A 20055-nucleotide genomic window follows, 5' to 3' on the forward strand; every position below is an offset into this window, starting at 1 on the left:
CCACACCACCCGCTTCCAATGTTATCAACAGATAATCACCAGTATGTTCTCATCTGGACCATGCAATGCAGGCAATATGGACATTTCCACATAGGGTGGCTGTGGCTCAGGAGGTAGAGCAGGTTGTCCAATGATCCGTGGGTCGGCGGTTAAAATCCCAGCTCCTCATGTCCACATGTCGATGTGTCCTTGGGCAAGACACTGAACCCCACCTTGCCTCCAGTGGTTGCCAACTTGCCACCATTGGTGTGTGAATGTGGGAAGTGAGGACGCTGGCGTTGACTGTTTGTCGCTTCACCTCCCAATGTATGAATGAATGGACCATTGTAAAGCGCTTTGAGTAAGCACGTAGTGCATAGAAAAGCGCTATAAAAATGCAATCCATTATTATTATTATTACCTGCCTACCGTGAGTAGGAGACTAGGAAATGCATGAAAATTACTGCCGCCAAAGCGGAAACATTGTGAAACTGACTTACATGGCCGTTTAAGACTGACATGAGGTTAGGGGACTTACATGGCCTGTTAAGACTGAGGTTAGGGTTAGATTTAGGGTTACGGTTAGTAATAGTCGGGACAATGCGGCCAAAAGGTCGTCGGAAAGTGGCTGACAACAACGTCGGTATGTGGAAATGTCCACGCTGGCTGCATTGCATGGCGTTTTGATAATTAAGGGCTGATGACGGAGATGTAATCCTCTGTTAACATCCGGAGCCGCTATCCACACCCACTGTAGTCTGCTGATTGATCTGTATCCCCAAGACGATTACATACATTCTCAGATAAACTACACAGAGCCCAGCTGTTGTCTTATGGATCGCTGCAGCATTTACAGATGTCGCTACATGTACAATGGAGTAATAAGCACTATGATTCTCTAGATAGACGTCCATGGCTAGAGCAGAGGTCTGCTGAGAGCCACATGTTTTAGCGGCGGGGAAAGGCGTGGGGGGGGACTCTTTTTCAGCTGTTGTCTATTGTCCATTTCTGTCTTTTGAATAGACAGGTCCATGTTGGCAAGGCTTCTCCAAGAGCATCCTTTTGCGGCAGTATTCCAAAGAAATACACAGAAATACATGTTCTACTATGTTCTGTGAAATATTCTTAGAATGTTCTGAATTTCTTTTTCTTTTTTTTCTTCTTCTTTTTACAAGATATTTATATTTGGAATATATTCTCTTCTGGGCCTCGGGGGTTAAAGTTCTTGGTGGCCCCCACCCCACCTCCACCCCCATGTCTTCATCTTCTGTTTCTCCACTATAGCATTTGATTTGATTGCGTTACTCTTTTTTCCTTTAGTCAGATAGTCTTCTCGAATGGTTGGTTGCAAAATGCACGCTTTGACCCTTCGACCCTTGGAGGCCTCTGCTCAGCAGGTGAAATCCTCAAAGTTCCCTTGTTGTCCTGGATGGTGAGGTAGCATGTTGGCAGCGTACGTGGACGGAGTACGCAGGTTCTCGCAAGGAGTCTGCGAGAGAACAAAGACAGAGAGATTGACAAAGTGATACACAGAGAGAATGTAAAGGCTATCGTAAACAAGTGTAATGCTTTATGGTGTCGTCCACAGTTAACAGTTTTGTATTGAGTTGTGCTGTAATTCTCCAATCTGTTCAATCAATCAAAAAAAAGAGAGAACAAAAGAGAGGCATGCAGGTCCACAGGAAAACAAAAAACGGAGCTGTAACAAAAAAAATCACACCCGTGTGAACTGAGTGGTGTAAGGTCTTATATAGCCTGATCAGCTGACGTAATGCCTGACGTAATGAAATCACACCCGGGTGAACTGGGTGACCGTAGCAACCATGCTCATTTTTTGAGCACAGACAGACAGACACGTAAACTAACAAAGCCAGTCGTAGGAGTGGTTTACACCACTAAAAAATAAACGCTTTAGTAATGAGGAAAGGGAACTACAGAAATGGCAAGACAAATGAGCAGTGAGGGGTTTATCGCACCAAAGAACATAACAATATGTGTTTGGAAATGAGAAAACATAAAAAGCTGTAAAAAATGCTGACAGGGGAAAGCATGTTATAAAGAGCCAGGTGGGAGGATGGGTTGTGTTGCTGGACAATAAGCTCCTGTAGGAAATCTCTGTTTCTTCTTCTTCTTCCTTTAAAGGCAGGAATTTAAAAGATTACCACAAGTCACTCAGGATGGCAGAGCGAAGCAGAACCGAGAGGGGATTCTGTCCTGTCCTATGCCCGCATCCTGAAGTACGATTAAAGCGAACTGGCTTCATTTGTACTGGGAAATCGGTGAACTGTCACACCGACCACAGCTCTAATTCTGTGACCGTCCCTCCCTGCCGGCCCTTTCTACCGCCTGTGATTTCATTTGAACTGCTTCACACCGTACCCCCCCCCCCCCCCCCTCTCTCTCTCTCTCAATTTTCACTCCCTCTATCTTCACAATCTTACTTTTCAGTCCCTTCATGCCCTTTCTTCCCTTCCCTCTGAGTCTCCGTCATTGTTTCTCTGACCCCGCCCCCCTACGCACACACACGCGCACGCACGCACGCACGCACGCACGCACGCACGCACGCACGCACGCACGCACGCACGCACGCACGCACGCACGCACGCACGCACGCACGCACACACACACACACACACACACACACACACACAATCTCTTCCATCAGACTGCAGTAAAGCTTGCCCGTTTGCAGTCCTGTCCGTCCCATCGATTACTGATGGGAAAAGTTGTTCTTCTAAAATGGTAAAAAGGTAAAAAACCTATCCAAAATAAATCAGAGATATATCAGAGCATCAGTGTGCATGCCTGGCTCTAGCCTGCAGACCAGACTGGTCGGGAAGAGGGAAGAGGAGAAACTGTGCAGTGGTTGTTAGTAGAGATGTCCCGATACTGTATTGGTATTGGAAAAGTATCGGTATCGAGCTTGTAGGTCTGCTATTTTTGAAAAATCGTGAAAATATTTATTTCACAAAACTGGAGGATTTAGAAGGATTTTTTAAAATTTTGAGGTCAGGCCTAAATGGGTCAAATGATAAGGGACAATATCGGTGGCACCCAACTGTATATACTCACATGGCGCTTCACGTCGTCCAGGCTCAACGCTGGTCCCCGGTCGTTGTTGTTGCTGCGTTTATGTTTCTTCTTCGCACATCGACACAGCTTGTACTTGATCACCTGTAAACAGGCAAAAAGAAAACACACACACTCCTGAGATCTTGGCCATCTGTTAATCGCTGAACGGTGGTGTTCTGCTGTCCTGGAATGCATCCAGCATATACCGTATATACTGTATATTACTCCACTGAGAGGGAATGCGGGGAACTCATTATTAGATACACGGACACGTGGTAGGAGAAGAACACAAGCGCACACAAAGCACTGCAATCACAGAGCACTTAATCTTGAATCTAACATTTTCCCATTTCATGAAAAGTCTCCCCGACCAGAAGCAATTGAGTTTAAAAGAATATGTCCAACAGAGGGGGATGTTATTCTAATTAGAATGGATGGGACATTTCCTGGCTAATCTGAAATATAATACATTCAAAATGTTAATGTATTCAGGGGTGCAATAAGATGACGCTAGTAGTTTCCTACTACAGCAGTGGTTCTGTAACCACTGCACAATAAGTAAGTAAGTAAGTAAGTAAGTAAGTAAGTAAGTAAGTAAGTAAGTAAGTAAGTAAGTAAGTAACTAAGTAAATACAAGTAAATACATCCATTGCAACAGAGCTTGTAGATCGGCTATTTTCACAATGTTTGCCTCTTTCTAATATATATACTTACTTATACACAATTTGGCCAATGTTTCACCAGTTTTTATAGTTTGTTGATTACCTTTGTAGTCTAGGACCTGGCTAAGATATGTATGCCCTTCATTTAGGAGATAATATCTCAACTGTTCTTGGCTAATATCGTAATATGACCCCCGTGAACAACTTAGGAACTGTGAGAAATTCTCTATTCGGGACGATCCGGGAAAATGACCACACCCTTTTAAAAATAACCGTTTGGAAGCACTTGTTTTCAGTAAAGCAATGTCCTGCTGCCTCCTTCATTATGTGCTAATTCAAAACAAGTGGTATGCAGGACCATTGAGTGATTATCCCACAAACGCTTCCAAACACCAATCACCTGCAAGGAATTTCTTGGCATAAAGTAGCTCATAACATGTCTACGTTGGATTTTTATGAAACAAACACTTTGCAGATAGAAATAGGATAATTCAAGCGTTTCATACAGCTGCAATGTTGGTGAATTTGATGTAATTTGATACAATTAGATAGGACTTGATGTATGGGCCGTCAATGGCAAAATTGCGGCTAGTTGCCACGCACTGCCATTACCATAATTGCAATATGACCGCCATGTGCATATGGTCTATTCTATTGAGTATCAAACATGAGTATTCTGAACATTTTGAGCACCTCAGAAGATCTGTAGCTCCAACGGTTTAGAAGATAGAGCCATGTTTTAAAAAGGGTGTGATCATTTTGGGGAATTTTGTCCCGGATAGAGAATTTCTCACAGTTCTCAAGTTGTTCGCGGGGGTCATATTAGCCAAGAACAGTTGAGATATTCTCTCCTAAATAAATAATAATAATAATAATATCTCAAACTTATATAGCGCTTTTCTGAGTACCCAAAGACGCTTTACATGGGGGGGGGGGGGGGGGGGCTTTACAGAGGTAACAACAAAATAAAAACAACTTTATTAGAAAAAGGAAAAACACTAAAAGCTAAAAACATTAAAAAGAAAGACAGTGGGAAGGGTTAGCTAGGGAAGGCAATATTGAAGAGGTGGGTCTTGAGGGCGGTTTTGAATAAATGAAGTGCATATAAAACTTAGCCAGGTCCTATTGATGCAGTAATGGACTTTCTTTCTGACTGATTTGGGTCATGCATTGTGCAGGCATTGTGCAGGCATTGGAGGTAAATAGGCAGGAGAAGGGAGCACGCCAATATTAATGAGGTGACAGAGGCCTAAGGCGATGAATAATGAAAAAAGAAGAAAAAGGCCGCACACTCATAGCCACGATGCTGGAAGTTTATCAACAGAAACCAGGCAGTGGCGGTAGTCATACCGCCAATATGACACCATGGCGTGGACAGGAGTGTCACTACTGTTGTATCCTACTGACTCACCTGCCAGTGAGGGGAGCCTCCACTGTAAATACTAGTTACTAATGAATACAATTTGTGCAAGACTCTGATTCCCCAATGCTGTTATGCCATGTTAAAGATGGGGTGCCGTGATTTTTGTACTTTTTCTGTTTTGTATAGTGTCTATGGAGTTAACAATACTCTACTAGACCCCCAGGTGTTCTTAGAATATCGAAATATGTCTTCCCTGTGTATTTTTGTTTTTTTCCTGAAAGCTGAACACCGTTCAAAATGCACCAGATAGTGACATCACAATATCATCGCCTCCCCTAACCCCTCCCCTGTTATCATACAACAACAGGCTTCAGTTCAAGTGGATCACCACCTACCTAAAAACCAGGCAGACTTAATGAACTGGTGGGTGTGGCCACATAAAAACACAATTTTAATAATTTTTATTTTAGTATAATCATACTACCTGATGAGCATGTTTTTTTTTGGGAGAGGGGGGGGAATCACGGCATTCTCTCTTTATTTAATTTTTTATCCCACAATTTTGTAACCCATTTTTCACCCCTGTGTCAATTATCTAATGTGATCCTGGGCTCTACACACCCTCCGCCAACCTAGTCCCCATATATTGGGGACATGGGGAGAACCTGCAAACTCCACACAGAAAGGCCCTTTCGCCAACCCCGCCTCAGGTATGGGCACTGATGATGCAGAGGAGGAAACACGCCACCAGCGCCCACAGAGTCCCAAGCGGGAATCGAGCCCAGGACCTTCTAGTTGTGAGGCGACAGCACTACCAACTGTGCCACCGTGCCCCCGGCATTCTCTCTTTAAAGCACACGGAGGCGGTGCTGTTATGTTCTCCGTAAAACAGCCAAGCTAGCAATAATGACAGCTCTTCTTTATGCCGTTAGGGGTATCTATCTGTATTAAAGTGTCCAGTGTGTTACACCATGTGCTTGAACAGAATGACCATGCTCTTTGCACACAAGGCGAGGAGAATGTGGGAGATATTTTACCTCATACAGATAATCAAAGAGCTCGAGAATGGTGAGGATACTGGCTCCGATGAACAGGCCCATCTGACCCCCAATGTCACCTGGAAAGACAAGTCAAGACAAGTATGAAGGTCTTGAATAATACTGCGTGTGTGTGTGTGTCTAAAATGGTACAGGCCTATATGTATGTAGTGTGTGTGTGTGTGTGTGTGTGTGTGTGTGTGTGTGCGTGCGTGCGTGCGTGCGTGCGTGCGTGCGTGCGTGCGTGCGTGCGTGCGTGTACATGTGCGTGTGCGTGTACATGTGCGTGTGCGTGTACATGTGCGTGTGTACCGGTATACACCTTGTATCTCCATGTTTATGTTTTTTCTTTTCATAAATTAATGCTCTAATTCATTGAATGACTGTAGTGCATAATTATTTTAAAAAAAAAGCAGATCTACAAGTTCACAATGCAGCATGACGCTTTGTGAGCTTGGCTATTTTCACAATTTTTGAAATTTTGTGAAAGGTTTTGCTTCTGTAGACATGACCCAAAATAGGGATACCAGGTTAAAAGTCTACAAGCTCACAATGCGCCGCGATGTACATTTTGAACTTGTGAAATGGGACATTCTGCACAATGAGTACTTTTACTTTTGCGTTGCAAAAGAAAAAAAACGCTGCGTTGTGAGCTTGAAGATCTGCTGTTTTCGCGTTTGTGTGACACTCTTGTTTGATGAAGTAGGGCATTAATTCACTGAAGAACAAAAAAAAACATTAAAGTTGAAATATGGTTTCTGCCCAACAGCGACGATATACTAAAGAATGTCTGCATAAAATATATTGGTGGCAATATTCTGTTTCATGTGCCCATATTCATTGACCATGAAAGGTATGAAATGAAAGAAACATGCATTGAAAGGCAAAAGACTGATTAATACATCAACTCGACCTCCGTCGAGACGTGGCTGCCTATTACAAAAGCAGCAGCAGCTACAATACTGTCACTCTGGATAAAAAAGCATCTATCAAATTGCATTTTGCACATGAATTATTCTTAAGTACACACTTGCCAACCATTTCCTTACCGAGAAGGCCCGCCAGCTCATACGCTTTCTTCTGCTCAATGGTCTCGTAGTTCAGCGCTTCAAAGAAGATGTCCAACACCAGAATGTTATCACTGCGAACAGATGTCAAAAAAGAGCACAGACATTTCTCTCTCTCTCTGCTTTTTCATATTACTTTCACATCGCATGAGGTGGCCTTAGGCTAAAAAGCCTGTTGGCAGGTTTTCTTACTTGTGTGGGCATGTTTTTGTAATGTACAGTGGTGGAAAGTAACTAAGTACATTTACTTAAGTACTGTACTTGGGTACAATTTTTAGGTATTTGTACTTGACTTGAGTATTCCAATTTCCAATACTTTTACTTCGCCTACACTACATCTCAGAGGCAAATATTGTACTGTTACTCCACAACATTTATTTGACATTTTTAGTTACTAGTTACTTTGTAAATTTGAATTATTACAAAACATACATTAACCTCTTCAGCCCTATTTAAACTTTGGCTATTTGAAAATAGACCATCTACAAGCCTATAACGACACGTTGTGGATTGCAGATCTGCTTTTTTTTCCAGAAGACTTTTACACATTTTAGACTGGACATTATGCATAACTAGAACTTTTAATTTTGGAACTGTAAGTATATTTTGATGGCAATACTTTTGTACCTTTACTCAACTAAATTTTGATTGAGTATTTCCACATTGCAGTATTGAAACTTTTACTGCAACTTTTAATGTAAAACATTTGAGTACTTATGCCACCACTGGTAATGTGCAGATGTCAGAGCAGATGTCTCGCGTCAAACAACTAAACTGCTGCCACCAGGAAAGGCGCGTCAAAGTAGTTTAGAATCAAAAGCGAAAATATGACAGGTGCTTGTTTTGTTATTTCCACAACCTGTGACTTCAGTGAAGAGAACAGAGGATTTTAGAGACCCTTGGGCAAGGGAAAATATGTTTTTTATTTCTGAATATCCAATGTAGTCGGATGATGCAAGGACTGCTTATCATGGGGGAAAGTTTAGCTTTCATCTGTCAACAAAGCAATATCCGCTAGCAAGTAACCAGTATTATAATACACCAATATTACTAGTGAGCTATAGAAATATTTGACCCCAGCGCCTGCTGTTTAAATCTCCAAGATGAATCTGAATCTGAAACCATGTAAAACCATCCTGTTCACCCGGGATACCCAGCCTCTCCTTATGTAAGTGCAAAACGGTAACTACTAGAGTCACAGACTTCGGTACGTAACTGGCAACCAACATGAAACTGCAAAAATTAAACAGTGTGTTTGTAATACTCGTAACTCTTCGTGATTGTTCTTAGCCAGACTTCACAATCTATATGTGTGTCCCAGAGATATATATGATATGCAGTATAAGCCCATTTAATTTATTGTTGCTACCATGCTGCCAAAAACTAAAACAACGAAATGGCCTGCCGAGAAAATTAATTAGCCAATGTATTAACCTCGGGTCACCAGACGTTCCACCTCGGAGGAAAGCCCTGGTCTGTGTTTCTAAATCACCGTGTGATCCGGTCTAGACCGGATGGTAAAATCCGTAAAATCCCCCTGTTTGTTTTTAGTCTCACCAGTCGCTACGAGTTGGAATAAAAGATGGAAGAAATTATTATTATTATATGCTGCATCAAGGCTTTTAGTCCTAAAATTATGATGCCCTTGATCACGGGGAATTCTTGCCTGATTACAAACCAGTGACTACAACATGATGTAAGTAGTGTCCGGTCATGACCGGATCATGAACCCAAAAATGGTATGCCTCCCGAGTCCCGGGCTACCGATCTATTCACTGGCACGCAACTAAGAATAAATCAGGCCTCAGGAATCAGGATGCAACCCAGGATACTACTGTACAATACTTTTTTTAAGACCCAGAAAAATACAGGAGATGAGGACATGACCTCAAAGGCATACATAGGATAGTTCTTTATCTTTGGACTGGACTGGGACTGGGAACTGGTATTTATTGTCAGATGCCCAAAATAAGTTGCACACCTGTTCACCATCTTGCTTTTCCCATTCACATTTAAACAGCCTGAGTAATTATACATTTTTGACACATATGTAACGTTTACTTGAACAGAATTCTGTGTTCATTGATATAACTTTCTGTAGCTATGTCCTTATTTCATTTTCAACACAGTGTCAGAGTTTCATGATAGACCTATAATATATATCAATTATATGGTTGATTTTTAAATTATACAACAAAGTTCACTTTTTGTTTTACTGCTCTAAATATGATGACATAAGGGGTATTTTGGTTAATAAGATGTCTTCTATCTGTGGGGATTTCCTAGATTTAAATGACTATGTAAAAATGGAGATATGTTTTGCCAAAGGGACTTTTGTTGTGGCAGATTTTATTCGTTGAGCTTGGGAAAGAAGACAGAGTACTCTGTATACATCTGAGTTGTAAATTAGTGAATTATGTAATGTAAACATGCTGTAAATGCAATTGTCTTATAAACCCATGAGGGTTGGGCACATTGTGTGCAGGACACAAACATAAATAAACAATCAAACAAAACAATCATCAATATACATTTCTCTAGGTCGTCCTCAGACGAGCCCTCCATACATTTGATCAAATATTACTCCACAACAAGTTCACTTTCTGTCACATTTCCACATGACTTTAAGAGTATTGTTTTTTGAGTGGTGCAACCACTCCCTTACGGAGCTATGTGTGTGGGTGGCTGGGTGGCTGGGTGGGTGGGTGGGTGGGTGGATGGCTGGCTGGGTGCGTCTGAGCACGAAAACAGCATGGTTGTTTTTCACCACCTGTGCGCACACACACAAACACACACCCACATATTAACTGTATATATGGTGATTTCGGGTGTGCCAGTACAGTACAGTGAAAGTACAGTATACAGTACAGTAGAGGGTACAGTAGAGGGACCCCCACGCGGTAACTCTGTCATTTCTCAACCGTTTCGGACGCGGGGCGGCTCGCCGGAATTGGGCCGGCACCATGGGTGCGTTCCTGTGGGTCAGTACAGTGACAGTACAGTACAGTAGAGGGTACAGTAGAGGGACCACCACACACTAACTGTCATTTCTCAACCGTTTCGGACACGGGGCGGCTCGCCGGAATCGGGCCGGCACCCTGGGTGTGTTCCTGTGTGTCTGGAGCTTCCGCCCCCCACCCCCACACAGAGTTGCACCACTCACTTCACACAGGTGTGATCTTTTATACTTAAGTATTCAAAAGTAAAATGTCTTTTTAATATAAACACATTGCTGTATTGTTTGCACAATAATAACTTCTATGAAACCACCTAATGAATGCTCTGACTTGTGGAACCACTGTTCGCTACGTGAAACGCCTATGATAACGTCAGCATAGAAATGCAATCAAATCAGCAAAAACAGAAGATAGTCGGAGAGTGGAATTGCTGTAGATGCAGATTCTTCAGAAATACAAAACAAAACATAAAGCATCAGCCTCCTTTAAAATCCCTATAAGATTGCTTTCTGCGAGGCAAACTTAATAAAGACTGCATTAATTCAGAAGCAAGCAAAGCTTTTTGTAGCCTAATCATTTTTGGTACTACATTTTGAATACCAGACTTTTACTTGCCAGCTAGGGTGCAGTCACAACAAACTTTGATTCTGCCTATCTGCCAAGTTTTTTAGTGAATGGAGCGGTTTGTTGCTATTCGAGGATGGGAATGATCTTTTTAATGGGAACGATCTGTTCCCATTAAAAAGCATTGGCAGAATCCGTCCCGTATAGGCAGAATTGTGTGAACACACCCTAACAGTGTATTTCTACAGTACATTGTTTCTATACGTAAGTTTAAAGAAAAGTACTTCTTCTATCATTGGTTAACGTTCACTGACTCCCAGTTATTAGCGGTGAAGGTAGCAGTCATTGTAGTAAGCCATTTGGTGGGAATGACTTCTACGGTAATGTCCATCTCAAATGAGGTGAAACAGGTCTGTAGTCGTGACAGGTGAGAATTCTCTGCCTGGTCAAACTATTCAATCATGAAGAAGTTCTTATTGAATTCAACAGCTGACTTCCCCCATCCCCCTGCTGTTATTGTGAAAACACTTGGCTAGTCAGATCAATGTTCAGAACACACACGCGCACGCACGCACACACACACACACACACACACACACACACACACACACACACACACACACACACACACACACACACACACACACACACACACACACACACACACACACACACACACACACACACACACACACACACACACACACACACACACACACACACACACACACACACACACACACACACACACACACACAGGCAGCGGTGGCCGAACGGATAGCGGCGCGGTCTAGATACCGGAAGGTTCCCAGTTCGAACCAGCCGTCCGACACGTTAAAATTACCACCGCTGAAATGCCCTTGAACAAGGCATCAACCACTACGATGAAATGTGTTCTATGAGCAGGGCCTGGCTGGAAACAAGTTCTTGAGCTTAGCCCAGATACCCTGGGTAAATATAGATTTCATTTCATTTCACACACACACACACACACATGCGTGCATGCTAAAGTAAAGTGAACTGCAGCCTGACTAGCCAAGTCAAAATACCTCACCAAAACTCAGGGGCTCCAAAAAGACAAGCCAGGGTGAAGAGGTAGACAGAGGATATGAAAGCAATAATGAAAGGACCAGAGAGGCAATGGCCATGGAATGATCAATTATCTAGCCCAAAATAAGGCTGAAAAGGTACCAACCAGGTGAAGCTGAACATGGCAGAGGTAAGGAGCAGAATGGCAAATACAACAGGAAATTGAGAATACCCACCTCTGTATACCTTTTCCCCCTGTGTGCACCATCCCAAATCTCCCTATAAAATGAGGTTCACTATCACTGCCGACCTCTATGTGTACATGTAGTGCTTTGTATCAGTGTTTTGTGTTGATATGTATTATTTTTGATATGTATTATTTTTGCTTTGTTTTGTTTTGTTATGATGATGGATTGAATACATGATAGGACCACAATGGAAACAAGTCCCCAGTACCTTTTTGTGTACCTCGTTCTGTATGCAATCAATCAATCAATCAATCAATCAATCAATCAATCAATCAATCAATCAATCAATCAATCAATCAATTTGGTGAAAACAGCTGATCTACACCCTCACAACGCATTGGTGGTAGATCTGCTATTCTCACGAATGTTGGAGCTTGTGGATTTGCTATTTTCACAAAATGTTCAGCTATCATGACATGTTCAGAATAGGGATAGCATGTTCACTTATTATGCTTGCATTTAGTGAATTGTTAGGGCTAAAGTCAGCGAGAAAATAATTAGATTGATCATTTGCAGTAATTTCTTTAATACATTTTTGATTTAATGGTTCTCTTTGTTGTTCTCTTCTCTTTTGTTTTAAGGTAAAACGAGGAATATAATATAATATCATTGTCAGTTTTCAAAGGAAAGGTTTCTTTGTGTTTTTAAATCTATGACTCGACCTTTTCTTCTTTATAATCATGCGTATTGTGTATGCAAAACAGAGCAGGGCCTGGACTGTGTGGATTGTGGAAAGTGGTGTGCGCACATGTTTAGCATTTTGTGTTAGTAGTACTGTTGTAGGCTACACTATTCCCCCATGTGAATCATAATAAACTTTCCCCGGATAAAAAGAAAACAACACACACAATAAGGAGCCAGCCATAATAAATATACCAGGTATACTAACAAATTCAACTTTTTTGCCAGCCCCAGTGAGAGAAAATGAACAGGAGGCAGCTTTCTTTAATTATTTCTGACACTCATGGGCATTTCTCCTTATTTTCCAGACCAGTCACGCGTACAGTGTCAGCTGGTAATGTGAATCATTCTTTTCTCACTGTCAGATTTTCTCATTAGCTGGTGTTTAGGTTAATCTTCACTACATCGGAACAGCTGCTGTCGTAAAGACATGTGTGGATAAATGTCGCATCCATGAGCGAGTCTGCGCGTGTAAGTGTGTCCTCATTTACATGTACAGTATGCACGTGTGCGTGCGTGCGTGTGTTAATTGGTCTGTGTGAAAGTACCTTTCTTGTTTGTATTGTGCCTGTTGACGATGTGTGCAGGGACGTGCACACATAGACATCAAAGGGGGCTTCAGCCCCTGCCCATTTACCCGTCTGTAAAACAACTGCCCTCCCCAGACCACGAATGCAGCATTTACTAGTGAAAGAAATGTAAATGCCACTCCTTTCCATGCCATGCTGGAAGGCAGCATTCAGGAGAATAGCTTTTTTTTCCCGAAGTCTCCTGAACTTGGAACCCACCATTTTGTGTTGAACACATTTGTTTTGAAATCCATGTCATACACCACATCTCCAGTAGATAAAGAGTGCTGGGGTTGCGCCCCGAAAATAGCTGATCTACAAGCTCTCAACGCGTCGCAGCGCGACGCGTTGTGAGCTTGTAGATCAGCTATTTTCGCTATTTTTGTTAAAAAGTGCCCTCTTACGGGATTTCAGCCCCTGCCTCTCTAACACTCTCTGCACGTCCCTGGATGTGTGAGCAAATATGTGTCACTTCCTGTCCTAGGACGTACCACGCCTGGACCGCCGTCCCTACCTTTGCCCCTCTGTTGCCTCCCTTCCCCTGGCTGATTGTGAGACTGTGTCCACCTGCGCTTCTAAGCTGAAGAGACTTTGGTTAATGAGCATGGAGGTATATTAGTGACTCTGTGTTATTGGTTATGGTTGCTCGATTATAACACTGTGTTTCCCAAGAGTGGGAGTTTATGTTATATATGCCCTGGGAGGGTTTTCTGAGTTTAAATAAAAGTGCTTGAGTGCAAGTCGGGTTATTCTGCATACAGGTCCAAATACTGAGGTGTTCCTGACAATATGTGTGTACTGTATGTGTGCATGTCACTTGTGCATGGACTGTACTGTATGTGTTGGCTTATATAGGTGGGTTAGCTAGAGACAGCTGGCCCATCCATCGCTGTCTCTCTTCGTGGTTCCCGACAGACAACTCTGCACACTGTCACACACTTCAGTTTCACACCGCTAAATATCGCTCAGTCCAGAAACTCAAGTTCTTCCACAGTCTGCCAAAGCTCGGAGGATACATATGTGACCAGTCAGAACCAGACAGCGTATACGTATTCCCATCCATCCGCAGGGAATTTGAGAACATTCTTAGGGTGGGGGTTTGGGGGTTGGGGTTTGGGGGGGGAGGGGGGGGTGGAGGGCAGGTTATTCTCTCTGAGGACATAAATGTGACTAAATTTGACTGAGAGACTGCCATTGGATTTTTTGGAATTTTCGTTTTTTCATGTCCTATGAAAGCAGGGAATCATAGCTTCAAATGGACATATTGATTGTTCAGTTTGACCCGACCAGTTTTGGAGATATGGCTTATAGAGTAATGTCTTGCAGAAAACAACAAGTTGAGAAAACAGGCTTGAAAGGTTCACTTTTGTGGTCTCTAACATTACACCTAGCTACATGTTTGGGCATTTATTTCATATTTACATGCCGATTTCAGCTCTGACACTTATTTCAGACATGCTCTAGTATGTGAAGAGTCTGCCTGTGCTATTAACTCATTTTGAAAAAAAAAAAAAAAAAAAAAAAAAAAGTTTTTCTCCTCTGGTGAAAAGCTGTAATGTGCGCGATGGCAGTCTCTCAATCAAATCTGGTCATTATGGAGAGTTATCTTGTCCTGTGTGGCTCCTTGGGAAATGAGGGATAAAGGGATTCTGTATGCCCTTTACTCATTTTTGCTCTTTCCAGAATAGGCTTTATGCACCACAGGAAAAAAAAATCCTTACTTCCTTCACAGGTCTTATACCAATTACGACTCTGTTCCATTCTGGTCAAACAGAGTCAGGGTGCTGACTGCTGAATATCGTGCATGGTGGCTCACTGGAAGCAAGTGCTTAAACTACTCACTGGGCAGACAGGGCGGGGAGAAGCTATAGGGGCCGCTTCAGTTCTGAGCAGATCCACATGGGCACGCATGCAACTCGAGGACACCCGTATTTGGTGCCCCCTCGGCGTGTTGTCCTACGCACAGTGCGTACCGTGCGTATGCCTAGCGGCGGGACTGTTTGTACACTCTCAAAGTGAGGGGGGTGCTTGACATTAAAGTTTGAGAACCACTGTGCCGGGGCGCCCGCTGGCCAAGTGGTCAGGCTTTGGCCTGACAGCGCCTGACCCCATGTCTCTCCCCTTCTCTCTCCCTCTTTCCTGTACTTCTTCACTTGATACTATCAATAAAGGCAGAAAAGCCAAAAACAAATCTTTAAAGAGAACCACTGGGCTACACTAAGGCCTGGGCTACACGAATATGTGGATATATTATGGATCTTTTGCAAAAGACCTGAAGGGCCTTTCAGCCACACGCAAGCAGCGTTTTCGGCCACTCAAACGGAGGTTTTTGGAAACGGATAAATAAGTGAAGATTTTCCAAAATATCCGGATCAGTGGATCTGTGTAGGCATGTGAAACGGAGCTTTTGAGAAACGCATCTCATTTTTACATTAGGTGAGAAATGCAGCTTGCGCCTGCATGGAAAGTACACGGATATCGATCCGATTGTTCATGTTTTTATATCACTGTTAACAACTTTAAAACTTATGTTGCATCAACTTTACCACGTCACCAGCGAGCAAAGGCTCTGCTCTGCTGCATCGAATAATAAATAATATATCAGCCTACTAGTCCAGTGCGGACTGGTGATTTCATTTGTATTGGTGCCGAGTGCGAAGCTTGAACAATAGGTTAATTGCGGACCGCTACAGAGAAACTGTGGATATTAACCTACCAATAAGGACCCAGGCCAAATGCCATTGCGCAGTACACCAACAACAAGTCTATGCGTGGTGTGTGCATAGCATAGAGTAATAAAAGGATAGAGACTGAACCGGAGCGATAGCCCCGCCTCCCAGCTATTCATGTCAGTGGAAGTTGCTCAGTGTCGTTTTGAAGCACCCAGAAGAACCGTCTACTTCTGCCACGAAATTTTGGTGGTCAAATGCAGAAGTGCAACCAAGCACTCTGTCATGGTCTGTCACTCCACAGCCCATGTCTCCTCCCTGGCCACTCCCACATTCCTTTCCTTCACACTGCAGTCCCCTTCACTCACCTGTCTCCAACTCCCTCGTCAGCCCACCTGTGAATGTTTTGCCAATTTACCTTCCCCCTATAAAACTGGACTCATAGCAAGCATGCATTTGTCAGTTCATAGTTTGATGTTGTCCATGCAAGTTCCTGGATTCCTGTTGTTCCTGTTTTATGGCTATACTATTCATTGCTGTTTCCTGCGTTCCTGAGTTTTTCCCTGCATACTATTCCAGTGTAAGACTTGCCTTTTCTTTATTAAATTCTTTGAAATCCGCCCTTGTTTGCTGTGACTCTGCATATTGGGTTCAAATCACTCTGCATCCTAACACACTCAATGTTAAAGCCCATCTGCACGGGGTTTCCCGGTCATGAATCCACGGGTCCGCCTGCAGTTCACGCTCTAACCACTAGGGTCGAGTGCTTCAATGCTGGAGAGCCTCACTGGGGGCTTGGTGCATAGCCATGTGAAACTATTCTCGTGCGGTATTTTGCTCTCCATTTCATGCTCATGGTCATGGAGGGAGAGAGGGTGCAGAGAGAGAGAGAGAGGTGTGAATGCAATTGCATCAAATAGCGTGGCTGGTGAGAAGAAAGTATACAGTGGGTCGCTGTGCACATATATGGCACATCTCTCTCCTGTTTAGGTAATAAAGGGCGCACCCCGTTGTCACTGTGCCTGCTTGAACCTTTATTCGCCTACATAACGTGACATTTATTATAGCCTACAAACCTCGAACATAGCCTAAGCTCACAACTGGTTGCGGACGCGACACTTCTAAAGGTCTGACTCTGCTATTATTTTCTGTGCAGGACTTACCAGAGCAATGGTAAAGTGTCTATAATTTTTGAGTGGTGTAAACCACTCCTACGACTGGCTTTGTTAGTTTACGTGTCTGTCTGTCTGTCTGTTCGTAAAAAATGAGCATGGTTGCTATGGTCACCCAGTTCACCCGGGTGGGATTTCATTACGTCAGACATTACGTCAGACCACATTTGATCAGGCTATATAAGACCTTACACCACTCAGTTCACACGGGTGTGATTTTTAAATTATATGGAGAGAAAACTCGAGTTTGGAGATTTACGCACATACAGTAGTGTGACATGCTGACAGACAATGAAAGAAACATGTTCCACTTCCACTCACAATTTAGGTGGCTTTTAAAATGCTGTACTAATTCCTTCATTAAAAAATATGATAGATTTGTATTTGGCACCTCATAAGTGTACATATAAAATAAAATATAATATAGCCTACAATAATTGAAACCTGCTACTGACTGCAGTGATTTTTCTCCTGTGTTCAATGCGTTTCTGCGTTTGTGTGTGGACACAGATATCTCTGTCGTATGGGCAGGACCAGAGCCTTAATTAGTATTATTATTAAGGGGACACTTCACCTTTTTTGCAAAAAAAAAAGTATATGTTAATGACGTTTAGAAGATTTAGAACACTTTCCTGTGGTCTTCATGTGTGTAATATGTGGTTTTAGATATTTTAGATTTTAGCAGTGAGCCCAGTGTTTATGATGTCATGGACACTGGGCTCACTTCCTTCCTGAACTATAATTCCCATAATGCTTTGGTGCACTGCTCCTCCTCGTGGATAGGAGGTCTTACTGAGACAACATGCAGTGAGAACAGTGTCTGTGACATCATAGACACTGCTAGAATCTAAAATATCTAAAACCACCATATTACACACATAAAGACCCCAGGAAAGTGTTCTACATTTTCTAAACGTCATTAACATATATTATTTTGCAAAAAAGGGTGAAGTGTCCCTTTAAGACCTGTGAAGGTGAAGGTGAGTACACAGACACACTGAGCATTTCACTAATTCATCTGATATTAACCCATTTAGACTGAAATACCTATGTTTCTATGTCAATATTTTCATGCCAAGGACCCCCAAGATTATATGTAATTGGCCGCCGACCCCCCATCTGAAAATATGTAGTCCCAGGGACCTCCCCCAGAAGCAAAGATTTGAGTTAAAAACGCTCACTCTGAAAGAATATACAGTCAAAGATTTGCGCCACATTCTCAAAAATAGCAGATCTACAAGCTCATAGCGCGGCACCTTTTGCAATAGCTAAAGTATAACATAATGCTTTTAAAACACCAAAAGGGGTTCCCGCCCAGAATGGTTTAAGGTCAGACAAGCAGACTTGTGACCAGGAGGGTATTGATTCTGATCGTTGGGCGGGTGGGGGAAAGTGAAAGAGTAATGCTCTCTCTCGTCTCTCAGTGACAGGAATCATAATCAGGATGACTCCATTGCCATGAGGCTCATACTGGTGCTACAAGAGTGCTAATTATAACTCTGAAGGAGCTTAAATAGCTTTATGGCTTCCAAAGCCCAAATCTACAAGCTCACAATGCATTGCATAAGTATTAATCAGGCAGGCTTAAGTATTCAACCAGTAAGACACCTTAAGGTGACGGGCGACAAAGAAAAAACAAAAAAAACACACAATTAAATGTCAACCACAATTATTTGTGTTACAATTACTGTCACGTATTTCATAATCGTGACAGCCCATATATTACAGGGATATATGCTGCAGCGTACTGTCATAGAAGTTTCATTTGTCTCATATAAGCAGGGGTGCTTAATGTTTTGGGCTAGTTCTCAAAGGAGCACCTGGACATGTAAGTTGGTGCAGCGTGTCTGTGTGTGTGTGTGTGTGTGTGTGTGTGTGTGTGTGTGTGTGTGTGTGTGTGTGTGTGTGTGTGTGTGTGTGTGTGTGTGTGTGTGTGTGTGTGTGTGTGTGGCGTCACGTTTCGTTTCGCATTTCAGCGTCACTGCACGTTTGCATAGTAAGTGTGCGACCATCGGTCGCACTCTGCTGCCCAAGTGCGTGACACTTGGGCAACATTGAGCAACATTCACATGAGCAACATTCAGTTGCTCATGTGGTTCCACTGACCATCAGTTGAAGGCTTGTCTCCAACAGCAGATAAGCATGGGCTCAGAGAAAACATTTCCCTGTACATGATGAACAATGAACAGATTAAGAAAAAATATCTGACTCACGCTATGTACTGTTCTGTCTTGTTGAATTTCTTGGCCAGGTACTTGGCCGAGGCTTTGCTGGGGATTTTGACGAAGGACATCTCTTTGCCGTAACGTGTCAGGTTGCACGGCGTCTCACACACACAATAGTCATTGTCTTGCTCCACCAAAAAGTCTAAAAACGGATGGAGGAGGAGGAGGAGAGAAATAATGAGATTTTTTAAATTTAGATAGGGGGGGAAAGAGAGAGAGAGAGGGACAAAGGCAGAGTGAGAGAGGAGTGGAGAGTGAAAAGACAGATACACAGTCAAACCCAACATTTGAACCTTGAATTTTTTTTTTACATTTAAGCCATTTTCCCATGAATACACTAGCAAATAGGGTGCATTGTGATATCACTGAGAATGCGTGGGAGAGCTTTATGAATAGAAAACCCAGAGGAGTCTCGAGAGGCTTAGAACTACATCTGAGCCTCTCGGAAACGACACAGACTAAGACAGCAAGCACAACAACAGCTAGAGGCCGACACATCAGACGAATGTCTGTCAACAACACAGCAAATGGGGGATCGATCCACCGAACACAACTGTGGGTGAGAGGGACGCAGAGGAGGGCGACCAATGATCGCTGCCTTAAGGACGCTTACAGGTTGGTCGGGGCACCTGATCCGCGCCGGACTCCAGGGAGAGGAACGAAGAGGGACAGTTACACACTAGTCTGCACTCTCAGGTGAAAAGAAGTGAGTGGTGGTGACATAACGTATATTATCAGAGGAGAGTGGAGACACATGGGGC

General features: G+C 43.0%; 1 protein-coding gene across 1 annotated transcript in view; it reads right to left on the reverse strand.

The window, feature by feature from the left end:
- Positions 1 to 1369: 1369 nt before the first annotated feature.
- Positions 1370 to 20055, reverse strand: part of LOC306930488 (acid-sensing ion channel 1B-like) — a gene marked incomplete at both ends in the record, with an annotated part of 89602 nt that continues 70916 nt past the window's right edge. Inside the window, 5 exons of the mRNA XM_079511483.1 lie at positions 1370 to 1468; positions 3052 to 3153; positions 6114 to 6193; positions 7163 to 7254; positions 19283 to 19436. Coding sequence (XP_079367609.1) covers positions 1370 to 1468; positions 3052 to 3153; positions 6114 to 6193; positions 7163 to 7254; positions 19283 to 19436 — 527 coding nt within the window. The remainder of the gene's footprint in view (positions 1469 to 3051; positions 3154 to 6113; positions 6194 to 7162; positions 7255 to 19282; positions 19437 to 20055) is intronic.

Source organism: Electrona antarctica (genome assembly GCF_951216825.1).
Source record: "Electrona antarctica genome assembly, chromosome: 9".
Taxonomy (NCBI): domain Eukaryota; kingdom Metazoa; phylum Chordata; class Actinopteri; order Myctophiformes; family Myctophidae; genus Electrona; species Electrona antarctica.